This window comes from Lachancea thermotolerans, assembly GCF_000142805.1.
Source record: "Lachancea thermotolerans CBS 6340 chromosome H complete sequence".
Lineage (NCBI taxonomy): Eukaryota > Fungi > Ascomycota > Saccharomycetes > Saccharomycetales > Saccharomycetaceae > Lachancea > Lachancea thermotolerans.
Window position 1 is genome coordinate 317,405 of NC_013084.1, and position 18,834 is coordinate 336,238.

The window sequence follows — 18,834 nt, forward strand, 5'->3', positions numbered from 1 at the left end:
TACTTCAAGTTGTGCAATACACATTCATGCCAGAAGCTAGAACCGTACTTGTGGCGCTGAAGGAGTCTGGGACTTCCAGGTTTGTTCAGAAACTACTTTCAGATCAGTTAGTTCCGTCAGTAGGTAAGGCGATCGAGATAGAAGAACGCCAGGATGAAGAAGAACATCGAAAAGTCTTTCATACGCCCAGGCTAGTCTCACAGCGGGCGCATTTCGCTTATACAGTGCCAGAGAAACGGCCTCATTACAAGCCATTGCTGACCTCAAAAAAGGCGCTGGACGATTTGCAGCTCGAAATGAGCCAAGATTTGGTTGCAATCCTGACTGGACAAAGAATCTACTGCGATGAGTCGGAAGGCATTTTCCCGTATAGTATGGCATACGCAGGCTTTCAGTTTGGGCAGTTCGCGGGGCAGCTGGGTGACGGCCGCGTAACAAATCTTTTCGATCTCCCTGATAAACACGGGTCGATGCAGACGCTGCAGCTTAAAGGCTCCGGATTAACTCCATTCTCGCGGTTTGCAGATGGTAAAGCAGTGCTTCGGTCCAGCCTTCGTGAGTTTATCATCTCCGAGGCCCTGCATCATATTGGCGTTCCCTCCACCAGAGCTTTGCAACTCACTGCGCTTCCCCAAACCAAGGCTAGGCGCGCCATGTATGAGCCATGTGCTATGTACTGCCGATACGCCCCTAGTTGGATTCGTCTTGGAAATTTTGACCTTTGCCGCTGGCGCCAAGACCATGGCAGTTTGGTTAAACTCGCCGACTTCTGTATCAACGACGTTTTTGAAGGAGGAAAAGAATTCCCAGCCCACCTTGACCCGGAAAGTTTCAAGCATGACTTCTTTCCTGATAAAGAAGACGAAATAGGCACTGAGCCGAAGGAGCAGGAACGCTTAGAGAGCAATACTAAGTATGAGCTGTTCTTCAGACATGTGGTTAATCTAAATGCTGAGTCTGTGGCCTATTGGCAGACGTATGGTTTCCTTAATGGTGTTCTAAATACTGACAACACTTCAATTATGGGCTTGGCGATGGATTTTGGACCTTTCAGTATAATGGATAAGTTCCAGCCCCAATACACGCCTAACCATGACGATGTTGAATCGCGGTATTCTTATGCTAACCAACCAACTGCGATTTGGTGGAATCTTACAAAATTTGCCCAGTCGATGACTACTCTGATTGGTGCTGGACCCGCGCACGTTGAAAAGATAGTTGCAGAAGGACTTGCTGCTGTTGATGAAGCAATGGAGAAAGACATAGTGTCGAGAGCAAACTCTGTCATCGCCTCAGCTAGCAACGAATACAAGTTCAGGTTCACCGTAAAATACACTGACTTGATGGCGAAGAGACTTGGCATCGAGCTGAACATTCCAAAGGTTTTCACAAGTGCTAATTTGGGGTCAATAGCTGAAAAAGTCCGAGAATTCAACAATGCCATCTTGGAGCCTCTTCTCCAGGTCCTCTATGTTACTCAGGTTGACTATAATAACTTTTTTGTCAAGCTGCAAGGGTACAGCGGGCCTTTCAAAACAGAACGAGGCGGGGGCTTTGAACTCATTGAACCCGATCTTCTTGAGGTGTTTTTCTCGAATGCTCAAATACAGAAGCTGGAAAAGCATTTGGCTGGTAGACCTGACTCAGATTCTGGTGAGACGCGCCAGCTTGTTGAATGTGCAGAGAAGCTCAACACATGGATTGACGACTTTGTTTCCTTGGTACCATCCGAAAGCAACTCTCGGTCTGAGATTGCCAAGAAGGTTAACCCGCTTTTCACTCCAAGGGCATACATCCTTGAACAAGTTGTTGACGACCTCACTGAAAACCAAAAAGAACGCTTAAATGATCCTCAAGCAGAAGTTGATACCTCCCTTTTGCAAAAGCTGTATAGCATGAGCGTTAACCCCTACGACTCTGACAAGTGGGAAGACAACTTGAGACCTGAAGTTGTTCAAGACTGGACCACTCATGGAGATGATGATGACAAGTTTATGAAGCAGCTCACCTGTTCTAGTTAAAATAGATTGATATGTAGACCATATTTCTCTACAAAAGAGGCTTTTGTTTCCTAAACATCAAATTAGCTAGGGACTAAACTAATAATGGTGATCTCAGCTTCAGCGACAGCAATGGCGATAATGTCAGGTGCATCGAAAAGTTATTCTTTTACATTTCTGCTGCAGTCTGCGTCATAGATGTTAATATTCAACTCAAGTAGTTAAAACATTAAAAAGGTCATATTCGGAAAAATTAGATAAAACCCGAGATGACTTACGACGCCGATACTCTTCTGAGCCGTGTACTACACAGATTCCATGCAACAAAACATAGAACCTTAGCGGTTGTTTTAACTTACCTGAGATGATTATTTATACCCCAGGACGGCCAAATTAGGCATCTGGAGGCCTAATGTTGACCAAAACAGTTCAACAGAAGCAGAAGGAGCTACGTGCCTGGAATAAGTGTCTTTTGACGTGGAACGCCTACCTTGCTTGTGACTTTCTTTGTATCTCCAATTTTTATTGATGTTCGTAAACTGTGGAATTCGCATTATCATTTAAGGGTTTTGGAATTTCAGAGACAACACAGCTTAAATAAACTTAAACAACCGATTCGATGCAGTTCCTGTCCAAGCGCAAGGAACAAACCGCAAACTATCTAGAACTCCCATGCCTTCTCCCACAGGTCACTCCTTCTGTTGTTCCTCTTCCCGGCGTTCGATACCGAATTAGTATCCCTAAAGATAAGGCTGCGGCGATGCTGCAAGACCTTCAAGAATTTGTCGATATAAGCTCCTACGAGCTTTCAAAGGGCAAGGAACTACTCAGAGGCCCGAAGAAGAACAAGCAAACCTCAAAGTCCGAGGTCCGCAGTTCGTTTCAATGTATAGACGAGAAGTTGAAGGTTAGTAACAGATCTCAAATATACATCTGCCTGTTGCCAACAGTTCAAACAAATTATACCCGAGGCTGCGTCTCGATACTCGAGGAGATCTTGGCTGAAGGAGAGCTCGTCACATTCTGCTTGAAAGGAGTGAGGCGCGCAATCATTAAGGACCCTGAAATCAATTTACAAAACCGTCTTTGGATCAGCAAACTCTTGGTCTTGGACGACGGACCATATCTCACTTCATTAAGTCCTGAAAGCTGTGGAAAACTCGTGAAGCAGTTGCAAAACAACTTTACAAATATCACGTCCGCATTTGATAGTTTCCGTGCGACTTACAGGAATGCCGTTCGCCTTCAGTCCGGAAACTCAGAGCGATTTTTTCTGCTCTCCCCGCTTTCCAATACCCTTTTCATACTATTGAGCAAAGGCAGCTTTTCTAAATCTTGGAAATTACTGTTTGAACTATACCAAAGTCTTGAAGTGCACAAACCAGGAAATCAGAAAGACGCGATCTTTTCTCTAATTGACATGACAGTGGCTGTTTTACCTGTGACAAACAAACAGCGCCTTAGGTGCCTTGAGTTAGAGGATCCCCTAGAAAGAGCGAAAGAGCTTGATGCAACCATTCATGATTTAGTTGCTTTACTTGCAAGCTTGCGCGACGGCTTCAAGTTTTTTGAAGCTAAGGTTCAAGATTTTTCGCCAGGAGACAAGGCTGCTTTTGTAGCTCTCCAACTCAGCGCCTTGCGAGGATTTATTGAAGAACCTAAAAAAGGTTCAAGGTTCATAAGAAATCCTAAAAGTGGCCCTCCTTCAGGAGCACGAGTTGGAGCTGATAAAGTCGAGAAGGAGAACGGTGATGAAGATGAAGACTTGAAGACAATTGGTGCTTTTATAGATAACCTAGAAATTAGCGAGGTCCACCCTGATGGTTTGAAAATGTTAAAGAAAGACTTCAGAAGGCTCGAGCGACTAACGCCTCAAAGCTCCGAATATAATGTTCTGAGAGGATACTTTGATACAATAATGGACATACCGTTCAAGGCGAAAGACGTTAGCAAAAGTAACATTGATTTGGAAGAGTGCAAAAAGAAGCTTGATAATGATCATTATGGCCTCCTTGATGTTAAGAAGCGATTGATTGAATACCTATCAGTCCTGAAGCTCAACGTTGACTTCAAGAATGAAGGCTCCAAGGCAAAGCCACCTATCATGTTGCTAGTTGGCCCGCCAGGAGTAGGAAAGACGTCTATTGCCAAATCAATTGCTGGTGTGTTAAATCGAAGATTCCACAGAATATCGCTGGGCGGCATTCACAACGAAGCTGAAATAAGGGGCCACAGAAGAACCTACGTTGGCTCGATGTGTGGCCTCATCATTAATGCGCTACGCAAGAGTGGCTCAATGGCGCCCTTTATTTTGTTAGATGAAATTGACAAAGTTTTGAGCGTCCAAGCAGGTGGCAATCGTGGCGCTGGTTTGAATGGAGATCCGGGTGCGGCGCTTTTGGAGGTTCTAGATCCAGAGCAAAACTCGACTTTCACCGATCACTATGTCGGATTTCCGGTGGACCTGTCCAACGTCCTGTTTTTTTGTACTGCCAACAACCTAACAGGAATCTCAGCGCCATTATTGAATCGTATGGAAGTTATAGAAATTCCAGGATACACTCCAAAAGAGAAGCTCAATATTGGCCTCAAATTCCTGCTTCCAAAACAGATTCAGCTTAATGGCCTAGATAAGGCTAGTATCAAAGTCGAGCTGACGAAAGAAGCATGGGATGATCTCGTCCTTGAATACACAAGGGAACCGGGCGTGCGGGGTCTTGAGAGGCAAATTGCAAGTATAGTGCGTGGAAAAGTTGTTGAATATGTCCAAAGTCACGAAAGCGAGCACAAAATTGTTACATCTCAAGAGCTTCTTAAGTATATCGGATTTCCTTTACACCCAATCTCGAGGGAACTGGTCAAGAAAATAAAATTCGCCGACAAGTGTGGCGTTGTAAATGGACTTGCTTACGGGTCTGATGGGACAGGGAACGTTTTGGTGTTTGAAATGGTTAAGATGGGGAAATTGCAAGGCAATTCTAGCGGCCCACGCATCCGAACTACAGGCAATTTAGGCAAGGTGTTGAACGAATCTATAGAGATTGCCACCACCCTTGTCAAATCGTTGAGTGAACGGAAAATTATTCATGGGTTACCTTCCCAGGCATTCAATGACTTTCTCAATTCCGAATGGCACATCCATGTTCCAATGGGGGCTGTTTCCAAGGATGGCCCCAGCGCAGGGGTGGCCATAGCTCTTGCGCTAATATCCGCAGCGTTAAATAAACCTGTGTCTCCAAAACTGTGTCTAACTGGCGAGATAACCCTAAGAGGCAAAGTCCTTCCCATTGGTGGCGTCAGAGAAAAGCTATTAGGAGCACAGCTTTTCGGCATGGAGAGGGTTCTTCTACCGCTGTCTAATAGACCGGACGTAATTGAGGCAGTCATGAAACCCGAGGAGTACGAATCATGCCTTGCTTCATCCAGTATGCCCGAACTGCGTAGAGTTCAACAAAAGTGGCAGCTAGAAGCATTCTATATCGACGACTTTTATGACGTGATGACCAAGTGCTGGCCAAGAGAAATCCAATTGACAGATGCCAGAATCTTGATTTCCCCTTCCGATAATTCTATTAGAGCCTTGCTTTAAATTATACTTTGTTCCTCGAGTTAGAAGCGCCGAAGTCGGAATCAGAACTCGAAAGTACTTCCCTTTACGGGTTGTTGGCCCAGGCATCGCGTCTTTTTTACGCGGCCAGTTACCCGAGCGATTGATTTCGCGTCGGATCTTCTCTGAATTATGGCATCATCCGTATTAAATTATTATACGCTACGTTTTCAGTTTGACATTTTTAGTAGTTAACCACTGCAAGGCGAAATTTAAACCCATCGTGATACAGCCCCGTACACGCCATCGATCAGCAGCGAAAGGTAGTGAGCTTGAACATTTGCTTCTCTGCTATAACGAACCGAGGACCACACGTGCTGAAAGAACATAGCTTAAGGGGCTTGTTTAGTGACTGTTGAGTGATATCCCAACTTTTTTTTTTGATTCAATCGTGCTTCGAACCAAAATTGGCTTTAAAACCTAGTTTTCAAACAAGAAATACCCACCAGCCCCATGAGAATTTTCTCGGCTATTCTTCTAGCCCTCAACATCGCGCACTTGGTCGTCGCGAAGCGCAAGCTTGTTGCGTCCTCCTTGGTGGCATGTATGCAGAACTCGCAGCTCACAGCATCTGGCTTCAGCGTGGTGTTCGACCCAGACGACCGGTCGTTGCACTACAGCTTGGATATGGTGACTGAAATCAATGACTACATTTACGCGGAAGTTGACGTTTACGCATACGGATTTAAGATTATTAGTAGAAACATTGACCTGTGTTCTCTGAGCTGGAAGCAGTTCTGTCCCCTGCGCCCCGGTAACGTCCAAGTGGAGTCCATTGAATACATATCTGAGAGTCTGGCGAAACAAATTCCTGGAATCGCTTACCAAGTTCCAGATATTGATGCATTTGTTCGTATGAACATCTATAAATCGACTGACAAGTCTCAAACTCTCGCCTGCATCCAAGCATTTTTCTCCAATGGTAAAACTGTTTCTCAAACAGGTGTGAAGTGGGCTACCGCCGTTATAGCAGGCATCGGGCTATTGTGCTCGGCAGTACTCTCGACTTTTGGAAACTCCAACGCGGCTTCTCACATTTCGGCCAACACTATGTCCCTTTTCCTTTACTTTCAATCTGTGGCTGTCGTGTCTATGGAACACGTCCATCGTATGCCCCCCATTGCCGCTGCTTGGTCTGAAAATATCATCTGGTCAATGGGGCTGATCCGTATCAGTTTCATGCAGAGAATTTTCAGATGGTTTGTGCAATCAACTGGCGGCAATCCTTCTTTATACTTGACATCGAAGACTATTTCGGTTCTGGTCCAAAGAAGCTTGGAAGGAATTCAAAGGGGGCTGGAGAGTATCAGGGCTCCTCCGGTCTTCAAGCGTAATGCAGATACTATTATTGGAAACTCTAATGTTATGATTCTCAGAGGTATTAAAAGATTAGCGTACACATCCAACATCGAAAACACTTCTGTCGTATGCACTGGTTTTACGTTTTTCGTGCTCTGTGGATACTTTCTCGCTGGATTTATCATTGCATCAAAGTACGCAATTGATCTCTGTATTAAAGCCGGATGGATCCGTAATACGAGGTTTTGGGCTTTTAGGCATAACTGGAGAGTTATTCTCAAGGGTTCCCTTTTGCGTTATATTTACATCGGTTTCACCCAACTGACCCTATTGAGTTTTTGGGAGTTCACACAAAATGATTCTCCTGCTCTGATCGTTATTGCTGTCCTGTTCCTAATACAATCGCTTGGGTTAATGCTCTGGGCTGCGTATCGCACAATCTCATTTGCGAGGTTATCTGTGGAGCAGCGCAAGAATCCAGCCGCCATTCTTTATGGAGACCAGAGAGTCCTCGACAAATATGGGTTTTTTTACACTATGTTTAGTGCTAAACGCTATTGGTGGAATTGTGTTATTTTGGTCTACATTCTCCTAAAGTCCATATTCATATCCTTTTGCCAGGCTTCAGGGAAAACGCAGGCATTGGCTATTTTTATCATTGACTTAGCTTATTTTGTTGTCTTGATCAAATTCCAGCCCTACTTTGACCGTCCAACAAACATTGTTAACATTTTGATCACAACGGTTACATTGGTAAACTCCTTTTTGTTTTTATTCTTCTCCGACCTGTTTGGACAACCTGGAAGAGTCTCGTCTATTATGGGATGGGTCTTTTTTATTATGAACGCTGCGTTTTCATTGATCCTTTTGATATTGATATTGATCTTCGTCTGTATGGTCATTTTCTCAAAAAACCCAGACCTGAGATTCAAGCCAGCTAAGGACGACAGAACCTCTTTCCAGAGAGTTTCAGACAGCCATGGAAAAATCAACAAGTCGGTTGCCGCGGAACTGATGGCTCTTGGTAACACAGCGAAGAATCATGATGAGAACTGGGAAGAAGAGCTCTACAATCAACAAAAGTTACAAAAAGAACAAAGCGTGTCAGGCTTGGATTACTCTGACGAAAAACTGACAGGCTCGCGTTCCAACTCCGACGATCAGGAAGATGCCACTCGCTTAACCTTGGCGGAGAAACTGAAGCGTAAGCTTTCATTCAAAAGAACAAAGTCAACCAAGTCTACTTCATCCAGGGCCAGGAAATTGGCAAACACCGATGACGCGCCTGTCACTTCTCTCTCACGGGAACCATCAACGTCCTCAGCACCTGTTGTCAAACGGGATTACCCAGGTGTACACAGCCGGCAACAATCAGAGTCTAAAAATGGATTAATAGGCTCTAACGCTGTTGAAAACAGCAAACTTGAAACACTAGCGCAAGAGGATGATGCTCCTCTTGTCGACACGGACAATTATCAAGCTCCACATAGCGGCAGTGTTGAATTCGGACGAGACGAGAGCATGGACTCCGTCAACGTTGCAGCCACTGCCAACGCCACTTCCTCAACGGATTTGTTCACAAACGATGGGTCATACTACAATAGATTGTAAAAGTGAACTTATGAGGTTTGGGTCCTCTCAGTTCTTGAAATCGCGGACTAAATGCGGTTTTTAGGTTCAAAATGGCGGAACTTTTTTTGTTACGTCCTTGAACGTATGTGTATAATATGAATACGCCGGAAGGCGTTATAATGACGAAAAAAGTTTCTATTTCTGCAGGCTGCACGAACTAATGATGTTTATATGGCTCTATTCTTAGTTGGTCCCGTTTAATAAGACGAATGAGACGGCTTCTACGACTTCATAACAGATGTCACATTACTTAGCGTTAGGAAGGATTGTTGTTCACTTGCGTCTGATGTTAGCTTTTGGTCGTAGAATCTGGCTAGCTTTGAAGCTCTTGATATGTACTCCTCTGGAACTTCAGTGTTTAATTTTCAGTATATCAATATAACTTGCATTTGTCAAGTTGTTTTGTGCGCTCATCACCCCATAAGATTCCTCAACTTCAACTTCATTAAACCATAAGTGTTCCTCAACTTTTGAGGCAAAAAGCCAATTGACAGCAGAAAGCCAATTGCTGCGGAGTTTTGTGCTCGACTTACTAACAGTAATGTCATTTTTAGTTGTAAAATTACCAAAATCTGAGTCACTATTTGGTGTATGCAGGAAAGGTATCACCTTGTCCATGTTGGTCCTTGTGATACGCCTCAAAAATGGGATTCGTGTTCCTGGCTTTAGTGACGTCCAGTGCCTACGATAGCTGTCTGAGATAAGCGGCTGTAAAGGAATTGCATTGGCCCTGTTGCACACTCCGTGACTTTTGGTAGCATCAATGTGTAAATCGTCACCCATTTGGTCTAGGAGCCTAGATTTTCCATCAGGCGTCAAATCGCAATAGAACAGACCTCCAACCCACTCATTTGGCAAATAAATTGAAGTACTGCGTTTTGTATACTTCTCTCTCCTAGCCATCTTGAAACAGTGAAAGTTCGCTGTATCCTGGCGCGCGAGTTCTTTCAAGGAAGGCCCTTTCACTGTATCTTGATTACGATTACCCTTCTTCAAAGCGCCCCAAATGCGAGAATGCCCTTGATCACCGACCCCCTCGATGTCTTGGCTATAGACACAAAAAGGAAGATCCCAATCAATGTCTGAGCGATATTCAAGTTCAGTCTGCCATTTCACTTTTCCATGCTCACAAAAACTCAACTGCAATGACGGTTTTGCCTTGCTGAGCATCTTTCCAAAGTGATAAATTCGATGAACCTTGAAGCCAGTGTAGATCTTGCTGCTATGGCCCGTGGCGCCAAAGGAAATGTCTGTTAGTGTTCCGATGAGCTCTCTGTAGCTCGTCTTGGTCTCCACGTGGTCCATAGAACATATTCTGTCTTGCGTTGCTAGAGCTAACTCCAGCTTCTTTAGGCGACTACTAACAACTAACCCACCCACAGGCTTCACCACTGATAAAAGGAGAATAAACAGTTGTATGCACACAAAAAGGGAAAATCGCCTCCGCAGTGGAGAGGGAAGAGTAATGCTATCATTTGTAACATTTGTAATCGCCAGCATAGTGTCGGTTAAACCCACTTCTTTTTCGACGCTTGAAGGTACTATGCGTTGGAGTTAAGTCTCTATCCAAATATAATACAAAATCTCGCCTTACCTCTATGAGTGCTTAGTTTCGTTACTCTGACTTAATGCACATCTTCTGTCACAATTCAGTATACTGACGTTTCTACTATCCACAAATGTTTCGTCAGACGTTACCTCAGGAATTTCAAGAGTTTTCAAAAATTGGCGATACCAGTTAAAGGACACTTGCCATCATTTACGCAGAAGATATACCGAGGGAGGCTTTCACAACTCAAAAACCATGAAATTGGACATCAAAGTATGTTTTATATGCTTCAAACTCTAAGATAGGGGTGCTGCTGTGTTTCAATGGTCAGGGTTTGTTGGATCGTGGGCTTGTTTGCAACATCAAAACAAGTCAACAAACTTGGTCCCCAGCTTTGTTGCGCGACACCCCTGCATGTGTCAACCCTTACTAACAGCATCTTTAAACAGAAGGCCTTCTCAAATAGGTCGGACAGGGTTAAAGGGATTGACTTCCATCCCACGGAACCTTGGGTTTTGACCACACTCTATTCGGGCCGCGTCGAGATTTGGAACTTCGAAACGCAGACAGAGGTCAAATCTATAACCGTAACCGAAACTCCTGTTAGAGCCGGTAAATTCATCGCGAGAAAGAACTGGATCGTTGTTGGATCGGACGATTTCAAAATCAGAGTGTTCAACTACAATACAGGTGAGAAAATTGCAGACTTTGAGGCTCACCCAGACTACATTCGTTCTATCGCTGTCCACCCAACAAGACCATATGTGCTTTCCGCCTCGGATGACTTAACCATGAAGTTTTGGAACTGGGAGAAGAATTGGTCTTTGGAGCAGACTTTCGAGGGCCATGAGCACTTCGTTATGGGCGTGGCTTTCAACCCTAAAGATCCAAGCACATTTGCTTCCGCCTGTCTTGACCACACAGTCAAGATATGGTCTTTGGGTCAGCCAACCGCAAACTTCACTTTACATGCCCATGAAACGCGCGGTGTCAACTACGTGGACTACTATCCGCTCCAGGACAAGCCTTACCTAATTACAAGTTCTGATGATCGCACGGTTAAAATCTGGGACTACCAGACCAAGTCTTGTGTAGCAACACTCGAGGGGCATATGGCAAATGTCTCTTTTGCGGTATTCCATCCTGCTCTTCCAATCATCATTTCTGGCTCCGAGGATGGCACTTTGAAGGTTTGGAACTCCAATACATACAAACTTGAAAAGACGCTAAATTTGGGACTCGAGAGGAGTTGGTGTATTGCGACCCATCCCACAGGAAAACGAAACTATGTTGCATCTGGTTTTGACAACGGGTTTACCGTTCTTTCATTTGGCAACGATGACCCAAAGCTTTCGCTAGATCCAGTTGGCAAGCTCGTGTGGTGTGGTGGCAAGAACGCGTCGGCAACAGATGTCTTTACAGCGGCCATTAGGGGTACTGAGGGGGCTGATGACGGCGAACCATTACCACTACAAACAAAAGAGTTGGGAAATGTCGATGTTTTCCCACAGTCACTAAAGCACTCTCCAAACGGCAGGTTTGTTACGGTTGTTGGCGACGGGGAATACATTGTCTACACCGCGTTGGCTTGGAGAAACAAAGCGTTTGGTAAATGTCACGACTTTGTCTGGGGTCCCGATTCCAATAGCTATGCTTTAATCGATGAGTCAGGCCACGTTAAATTCCACAAAAACTTCAAGGAGCTCACTTCTTGGTCTATACCACTGGAGTTTGGCGTCGAGAAACTTTATGCGGGCGCCTTACTGGGGGTAAAAGCTGATGGCTTTGTGTACTTCTTCGACTGGGACTCTGGTTCACTTGTGAGAAGAATTGACGTCGACGCCAACGACGTCGTCTGGTCCGAGAATGGCGAGCTCCTCATGATTATCAACAACGTTGACGAGAATAACACCGAAGAGCGTGCCGCGTACGTCCTAGGTTTCAACAGGGAGGCTTATGAAAGCTTTTTAGCTAGCGAAGAGGAACCCTCAGAAGATGGCATTGATGAGGCTTTTGACGTCCTTTACGAAGTTAGCGATCCAATCGGCTCCGGTAAATGGGTCGGCGATGTTTTCATTTTCACCACTAAAACAAACAGATTAAACTACTTCGTGGGTGGAAAGTCTTACAACTTGGCACATTTCGACAAAGAAATGTACATGTTAGGATACTTACCTCGCGACAACAAGGTTTACCTGGCTGATCGTGACATCCACATTTACAGCTACGAGATATCCATTGAGGTTCTTGAATTCCAAACTTTAGTTTTAAGAGGTGAGCTTGAGCAGGCCAAGACATCTGTTTTGCCTAACATTGAGGGCAAAGAGAATTTACTGAAAATTTCCAGATTCTTGGAAGGTCAAGAATACCACGAGGACGCATTGGAGATCAGTCCTGACAATGATCAGAAGTTTGATCTGGCCTTAAAACTGAGTAAACTTTCACTGGCCCACGACATTGTGGCGGGCGACGACAACGAGTTCAAATGGAGGAAACTTGGTGACAAAGCGCTAGAAGGGTTTGATTTCCAACTGGCAATTGAAGCTTATGACAACGCGGCAGACTTGGAATCATTGTTTTTGCTGTATTCTTCATTCAAGGATCAGGCTGGATTGGTCGACGTGGGTGATAGAGCACAGAGGCTAGGGAAGTACAACCTAGCTTTTAATGCATACTGGAGTGCAGGCGATGTTGACCGTGCTAGAGACCTTTTGGTGTCAAGTGGGAGGTATTCCGAGGCTGCAGTACTTTCGAAGGCTTATGGTGGAAAGCTCGAAGACACAAACGCTATTGTTGCACAATGGAAAGAGAGTCTAATCGAAGTTGGGAAAGCAGGCGTTGCGTCCAGAATCCACGAACTCAGCAAAGCGGATCAAGTATCCGCTGAAGAACCATTGATTGACATAGAAACCGAGGCTGGTCAGGGGGAGAAGCAACCTGTTGGCGAGCCTCTCGAGGAAGCTGCGACAGATGAAACCCCTACAGATGGGACCCCTACAGATGAGACCCCTCCTGAGACTCATGCGGAAGACGAAGCTGCGCAGAATCTCCAAGAATGAGGAAGCCATTTTTCGGACAGAAATTTGGCGAGATAAATAAAGGCTAGATGCTTGTTTTTACGCTGTACACTTAAAATGAATATTTCCAACTTGAGCGATAGCCATACGGTATTTGGCAGGGTCTCTGGAACTGCCAGGTTGTATTGGTATGCTTTTATTCCGAAAACACCTTCAACTTATCTACTTTGTGCTTTTTCTTTAGCCCGATAAAATACAATTCTTTAGATTCGTTTCTAGAGGCACTTGGTTTAAACCTGTGTACATTTTCAAAGGCTTTCTTCAGGCGACTCTCTAAGAGTTTGTCTTCCTTCCCAGTGTAAAGCTTGCAGACAAATGAGCCACCAGGTTTCATCAAATCGATGGCTGTGACCAATGCTGCATCGCAAAGATCCATCGACATATAGTGATCCTTTATGGCAACACCGGTGGTATTGGCCATCCTATCATATGCAGAATTAGTAATGTTGTTCCAGAAGCCCGTTGTCTGAGGCCAAGGTTCATACATGTCACTGACGATAACGTCAATAGGTGTTTTCTCAACTTTTGAGCGGTCAATTTGCAAACCTGTTTTGCTGCCATCCGGGATAAGGCCTTCTAGCTCTTGTTCGAGCATGTGCTGAAAATAGCCATTGTCTTTGTGCAACTGGTCCTCCTGGTAAAGTTGAAAGTGCTTCGAGAAAAAGAGTCTAATAAGCTCATGGGTCTTTTTGGAAAGGATGTTCCCTTGAATAGCGCTTACACCTCGGGGAGGGGCGCATGGCAAGATATCGACTCCTAGAATGACACCGTTAGGGCCTGTTCTATCAAGCGCTACCTGTGACCACGCTCCTGGGGCGTAACCCAAGTCAAGGACCTTTTGACTGGAGCCCTTGCGAAACAAATGATACTTATCATCCAGGTGCATCAACTTGAAAGCAGCCCTTGACCTCAGACCCTGCACTTTAGCTTCCCGTGTGAAGGAATCGCCTTTCTGACGATCTAGCCATCGGCTCTTAGCAGACGAGTTGAAGCGGACCGCAACGCGCCAACGAAGACACTGGCCTTGGCATAAAAACTTAGGCAATGCACACAACATTGGGGATGTCATAAAGAGTCTTTTTGCCAGTTGTTCATTGGGCTGCCTGCTCACGAAGGGATTAGCGATGAGGTAAGTATTGACATCGTTTTTTTTTTACTTCTAGAGCTCAAAGACCAGTATCATTAATAAAGGAACAGATCTCGTGGGAGCCACACAGGAAGAGGATATCAAACCACCCCTGTAAGGGGCACCAGCGGAGCCGTGCTCTTGACCCAATTCGTCTCTCACGCCTTGATCGCACGAACAGTGCCTAAGGGTCAAATCACTATTACCCAAACTGACACCGAAAATTTTGTGTTGGCGCAAACGTGTGAATCAATTATGGCTCGGGAAGGCAGCAGGAGGTTCCGGAATGGGTGGCGTAAAGCCCCAGACCGCATTCGAAAGTTGGATCCCATCAACGCCCGTTCCCAATCGACCAATATCACGGCAGTACGTTAATGGTGACATGGTTACTAATAGGGACTGGCGCTCGAGACTCCGATACTGCAACGCACGCCTAGGCAAAATGTTATTGACCCTCACCGGGGCGCACTTGAACCATAACTACAGGCTCGCCGCGAAGTTCCATATTGAAGGCGCTTTGAATAAGATCACCTTGTGACACAACACTGTTTCCTCTCCTTGCCTCTCCCCCGAGTTCTTGGGATTTGTGTGCCAAAGCATTGATTTCGCAAGTAGCTGCTCACAGCTTCGGCGATTTGAAGCATACGACGTATGTTATGGCGATCTTCCTCAGAGAGCCCCACAAACCCATACACCATGTAAATTGCTCTTTTGTCAAAGAAAGTTATGAAAAAATAGTTCAAAATCGTCTAAAAACAGTCAAACATCATGAGGTGACTCTTTTTTGGACGAAGTTTTTCACGGTAAGCATAATGTCAAAAGCACGCGTGGCGATGGATGCGATTCTCAGTCGCACGCTCTTAGTTTTAAAGAACCATTAGTCGCAAGCCTATTCTGGACCACCAATTACCATTGGAAGACTGATAACCGATTTGAAAGATGTCTAAGATCACCTCTACTCAAATCAGAGACAACGTCAAGGAAGTCTTGAAGTACTCTAACGAGACCAAGAAGAGAAACTTCTTGGAGACCGTTGAGTTGCAAGTCGGCTTGAAGAACTACGACCCTCAGAGAGACAAGCGTTTCTCCGGTGCCTTGAAGTTGCCTCAGTGCCCAAGACCAAACTTGTCTATCTGCATCTTCGGTGACGCCTTCGATGTCGACAGAGCTAAGTCTTGCGGTGTCGACGCCATGTCCGTGGACGACTTGAAGAAGCTGAACAAGAACAAGAAGTTGATCAAGAAGCTGGCCAAGAAGTACAGTGCCTTCGTCGCTTCCGAGGTTTTGATCAAGCAGGTCCCAAGACTGTTGGGTCCTCAATTGTCCAAGGCCGGTAAGTTCCCAACCCCAGTCTCCCACAACGAAGACTTGTACGCCAAGGTCACCGACGTCAAGTCCACCATCAAGTTCCAGTTGAAGAAGGTCTTGTGTTTGGCTGTCGCTGTTGGTAACATCGAGATGGACGAGGACACCTTGGTCAACCAGATCTTGATGGCTGTCAACTTCTTGGTCTCTTTGTTGAAGAAGAACTGGCAAAACGTTGGCTCTTTGGTCATCAAGTCCACCATGGGCCCTCCATTCAGATTGTACTAAGCGTACTACCTGTGTAGATGAATATCTATAGTTAAACCCTGATTAGTTGATCAAACGCTGTTTGCGTGCCTCGCACCGAGAGATGGGAGCTGCCTGCCGCACTTTTAGATTCGGAGAAACTGCGCAGGGGGAATAAGGTCGGATAAACCCCTTCAGCTCCCGAGCCTGCCTTTGCCAACGTTTCTCCGATACGTGCCTTTTTACAGAATAATAATAAAATTGTGGGGAAAGTCCCATTTAGTTTTTCCGTAGCACTTTGCACGCCTATGATGCTCACATTTTCTGCTACAAGTAGCGGACATCGACCAGCAGTCGCTCAGCCGATCGGACGTATCCATTAGCAAGCCGCAACAGAACTTACGCTACTAGCAACCTTTCATCAATCTAGGAAGCTTAGGCCGCTTGCGCAACTGGACTCACAAACCACTGGGGTTCCTGATAGTTCAACATTTATCGCCTTCCTTGACATGTCCGGGCTGCCAAGTATACTCGACGAGTCCTTAGATCGAATAGCGCGTGGTGAAACAGAACTGGACATTTCGGAGTCCATGAACGAGGATAGCCTCGACCTGGACGACCCAGTAGATGATGATACTTTCGAACTCCCGCTCAAACCTCGAAGGCGCGTTCTGCACGCGTCAAACTTTGCTGACTTGGAGGCAGAGCCCGCCCTCGACAAGCGCGTGCGATTTGAAGCTGCGGGCCCGCCGTGGTCGCCACTCTCTGTAGAGAAAATCGCAGTTCCTGAAAAAGGCATCATGAATAGCAAGCCCCCCAAGCTTAACCCTGCATCCAGCGCAGGCGCGCGAAAACCACATATTGAAGACCTTATTCAACACGCACATAGCCTGAACCGCTACCTGGACCAAAATCTGGATCGCATAAACACATTCCAGTCGCATCTGTTTGAGCAGGGCCTAGAAGCCCCTCAGAACACGGGCCAGATCCTGGCCAGCAACGTGGCCACAGCACCAACGACGCCATCAGGGTCAGCCTCGAACTTCCAATTGAGCGAGATCGGCGATTCGAGCGAGAGCTTGGACTACGAGCAAGACATTCACGATGAAAGCATTTCTGCTGCAGCGCTTCAGGCCGATAGTGAACGAGACGACCGCAAGATCAAGCAGATTCTGTCGAGGCACCAGACTTCAACCTACCCTCTTTCAGAAAACCAGTCGAGCGTAAACCTAGCAGGCGACGACAGTCGTTCGGAAGTTAGCGCTCTGGATCACTTCAGAGATCTTGCGGCATCAACAAGAACCTCCGTCGCCACTTCCTCGGAAGACCTCTTCAACATGCCGCACTCACCAGTGATACACGATCTGAAATTTATTATTCCCAAGATTGCCGCTCAGAGGCCCTCCGCCATAAGCTCCCTAGGCGCTGGCGACGATGCCGAGCCCCCTGACATGGACTGTGAAGCGGCTCTTGCCCTGTACACTACGACTATAACACTCTTACTAATGATGAGCAAACAAAGCGAAGACCCGAAGCAAGAGGCTCTGCCATCTTTTGCCACTTTTGTCATGGAGTCTGTTCCAACCTTGGCGTACGAAGATTACTTAAAAAGACTTCACTGCAAGTTCTCTTTTGCACCAATCGTGTATCTCACCGCGGCGCACCTGCTGCAGACGCTATTTCTGACGAGAGTTGACGAAGAGCTCCATTGCAAGCACCACTTGGACCCACGACAGGTTCATCGACTTGTAATAGCTAGCATACGACTCGCTACGAAACTACTCGAGGACTGTGTCCACTCCCATTCGTACTTCAGCCGGATCTGTGGTATCTCAAAAAAGCTTTTAACCAAATTGGAAGTCGCCTTCTTAGAGTGCCTGAACTTCGAGGGTCTCAAGATAACAAACCAAAGCCTGCTGGATGCAGCACAAGTCCAGCAGGAGCTTAGCGCTCTTGCCGCGTAGTTTCTAGAGAACAAATTGTTTAGTTTTATTTTTAATTCCAGGGCTTGGTGCTTCAAGTTTGACGCTAAGAATTCAGAAGTACGTAAATAAAAATAACAGGGCTCTTTCCTTCATCAAAGACAAAGCCTTGGTAGCTCACTCCGCCAACATGGCCAAGGCTAACTGCCACTGCCAGTTACCTCGTAAACGAGCAAGTTGAAGCCTAGTCTCTACCGAGGGTAATTTTTCATTGTATGAGTTTGCCCTCGGAAAATTTGGATCAAAAATTTGTATGTACAATTTCGATCTAGCTCCAGGATTATCAAACTCAGGGCAAAAAGCCAACGTGTATAAAAAACTAAGAGCTAAGTGGTCTTTTAAACTCAGTAATAATGTGGGACTTATTTGGATGGTGTATGTTATTTGTTTAGGCTCCTGAGGGGTCCAAACGCTCTACTTCTTTGGGCTTCGATTTACTAATAAGTCACTGAGTGAATCAGTTAGAGATATCTTATCTTCCCTGGGGTTGTGGAACAAGCACGGCAAACTTTTGTTTCTAGGTTTGGATAATGCTGGTAAGACTACCCTGCTTCATATGCTGAAGAATGACAGGCTGGCAACTTTGCAGCCCACTTGGCATCCAACCTCCGAGGAGTTGGCTATCGGCAATATCAAATTTACCACTTTCGATCTGGGTGGCCATATCCAGGCTCGTCGTTTGTGGAAGGACTACTTCCCAGAGGTGAACGGGATTGTGTTTCTTGTTGATGCCGCCGACCCAGAAAGACTTAACGAAGCGCGCGTCGAGTTGGACGCCTTATTCAACATTGCCGAGTTGAAGGACGTTCCCTTTGTAATTTTGGGCAACAAAATTGACTCACCAAACGCCGTCTCCGAGACTGAGCTAAGATCTGCCTTGGGTCTGCTAAACACCACTGGTGGAGCCAGAATCGAAGGGCAGAGACCCGTCGAGGTGTTCATGTGTTCTGTCGTCATGAAGAACGGATATCTGGAGGCCTTCCAATGGTTATCGCAGTATATTTAGAAGCG

General features: G+C 45.8%; 9 protein-coding genes across 9 annotated transcripts; 7 read left to right on the top strand and 2 right to left on the bottom strand.

Annotated features, from left to right (window-relative positions):
• Window positions 1-26: 26 nt before the first annotated feature.
• On the top strand, window positions 27-2,021 carry FMP40 (Fmp40p; the record flags this gene model as incomplete). Its single annotated transcript, XM_002555988.1, has 1 exon — window positions 27-2,021. One exon carries the CDS (start codon window positions 27-29, stop codon window positions 2,019-2,021), a length of 1,995 nt encoding a protein of 664 aa, XP_002556034.1.
• Window positions 2,022-2,619: 598 nt separating this feature from the next.
• On the top strand, window positions 2,620-5,589 carry KLTH0H03542g (KLTH0H03542p; the record flags this gene model as incomplete). Its single annotated transcript, XM_002555989.1, has 1 exon — window positions 2,620-5,589. One exon carries the CDS (start codon window positions 2,620-2,622, stop codon window positions 5,587-5,589), a length of 2,970 nt encoding a protein of 989 aa, XP_002556035.1.
• A 471-nt stretch (window positions 5,590-6,060) lies between these two features.
• On the top strand, window positions 6,061-8,517 carry KLTH0H03564g (transient receptor potential ion channel family protein; the record flags this gene model as incomplete). The annotated part of the gene is made up of 1 exon (XM_002555990.1): window positions 6,061-8,517. One exon carries the CDS (start codon window positions 6,061-6,063, stop codon window positions 8,515-8,517), a length of 2,457 nt encoding a protein of 818 aa, XP_002556036.1.
• Window positions 8,518-8,889: 372 nt separating this feature from the next.
• KLTH0H03586g (uncharacterized protein) lies at window positions 8,890-10,038 on the bottom strand (the record flags this gene model as incomplete). The annotated part of the gene is made up of 1 exon (XM_002555991.1): window positions 8,890-10,038. One exon carries the CDS (start codon window positions 10,036-10,038, stop codon window positions 8,890-8,892), a length of 1,149 nt encoding a protein of 382 aa, XP_002556037.1.
• A 304-nt stretch (window positions 10,039-10,342) lies between these two features.
• SEC27 (coatomer subunit beta') lies at window positions 10,343-13,146 on the top strand (the record flags this gene model as incomplete). The annotated part of the gene is made up of 2 exons (XM_002555992.1): window positions 10,343-10,360; window positions 10,537-13,146. The coding sequence occupies 2 exons, from the start codon at window positions 10,343-10,345 to the stop codon at window positions 13,144-13,146; spliced, it is 2,628 nt and encodes an 875-aa protein (XP_002556038.1).
• A 154-nt stretch (window positions 13,147-13,300) lies between these two features.
• On the bottom strand, window positions 13,301-14,233 carry MRM2 (21S rRNA (uridine2791-2'-O) methyltransferase; the record flags this gene model as incomplete). Its single annotated transcript, XM_002555993.1, has 1 exon — window positions 13,301-14,233. The coding sequence occupies one exon, from the start codon at window positions 14,231-14,233 to the stop codon at window positions 13,301-13,303; it is 933 nt and encodes a 310-aa protein (XP_002556039.1).
• Window positions 14,234-15,229: 996 nt separating this feature from the next.
• RPL1B (60S ribosomal protein uL1) lies at window positions 15,230-15,883 on the top strand (the record flags this gene model as incomplete). The annotated part of the gene is made up of 1 exon (XM_002555994.1): window positions 15,230-15,883. One exon carries the CDS (start codon window positions 15,230-15,232, stop codon window positions 15,881-15,883), a length of 654 nt encoding a protein of 217 aa, XP_002556040.1.
• Window positions 15,884-16,350: 467 nt separating this feature from the next.
• On the top strand, window positions 16,351-17,805 carry KLTH0H03674g (cyclin family protein; the record flags this gene model as incomplete). Its single annotated transcript, XM_002555995.1, has 1 exon — window positions 16,351-17,805. One exon carries the CDS (start codon window positions 16,351-16,353, stop codon window positions 17,803-17,805), a length of 1,455 nt encoding a protein of 484 aa, XP_002556041.1.
• A 371-nt stretch (window positions 17,806-18,176) lies between these two features.
• SAR1 (Arf family GTPase SAR1) lies at window positions 18,177-18,829 on the top strand (the record flags this gene model as incomplete). Its single annotated transcript, XM_002555996.1, has 2 exons — window positions 18,177-18,198; window positions 18,285-18,829. 2 exons carry the CDS (start codon window positions 18,177-18,179, stop codon window positions 18,827-18,829), a joined length of 567 nt encoding a protein of 188 aa, XP_002556042.1.
• Window positions 18,830-18,834: the final 5 nt, after the last annotated feature.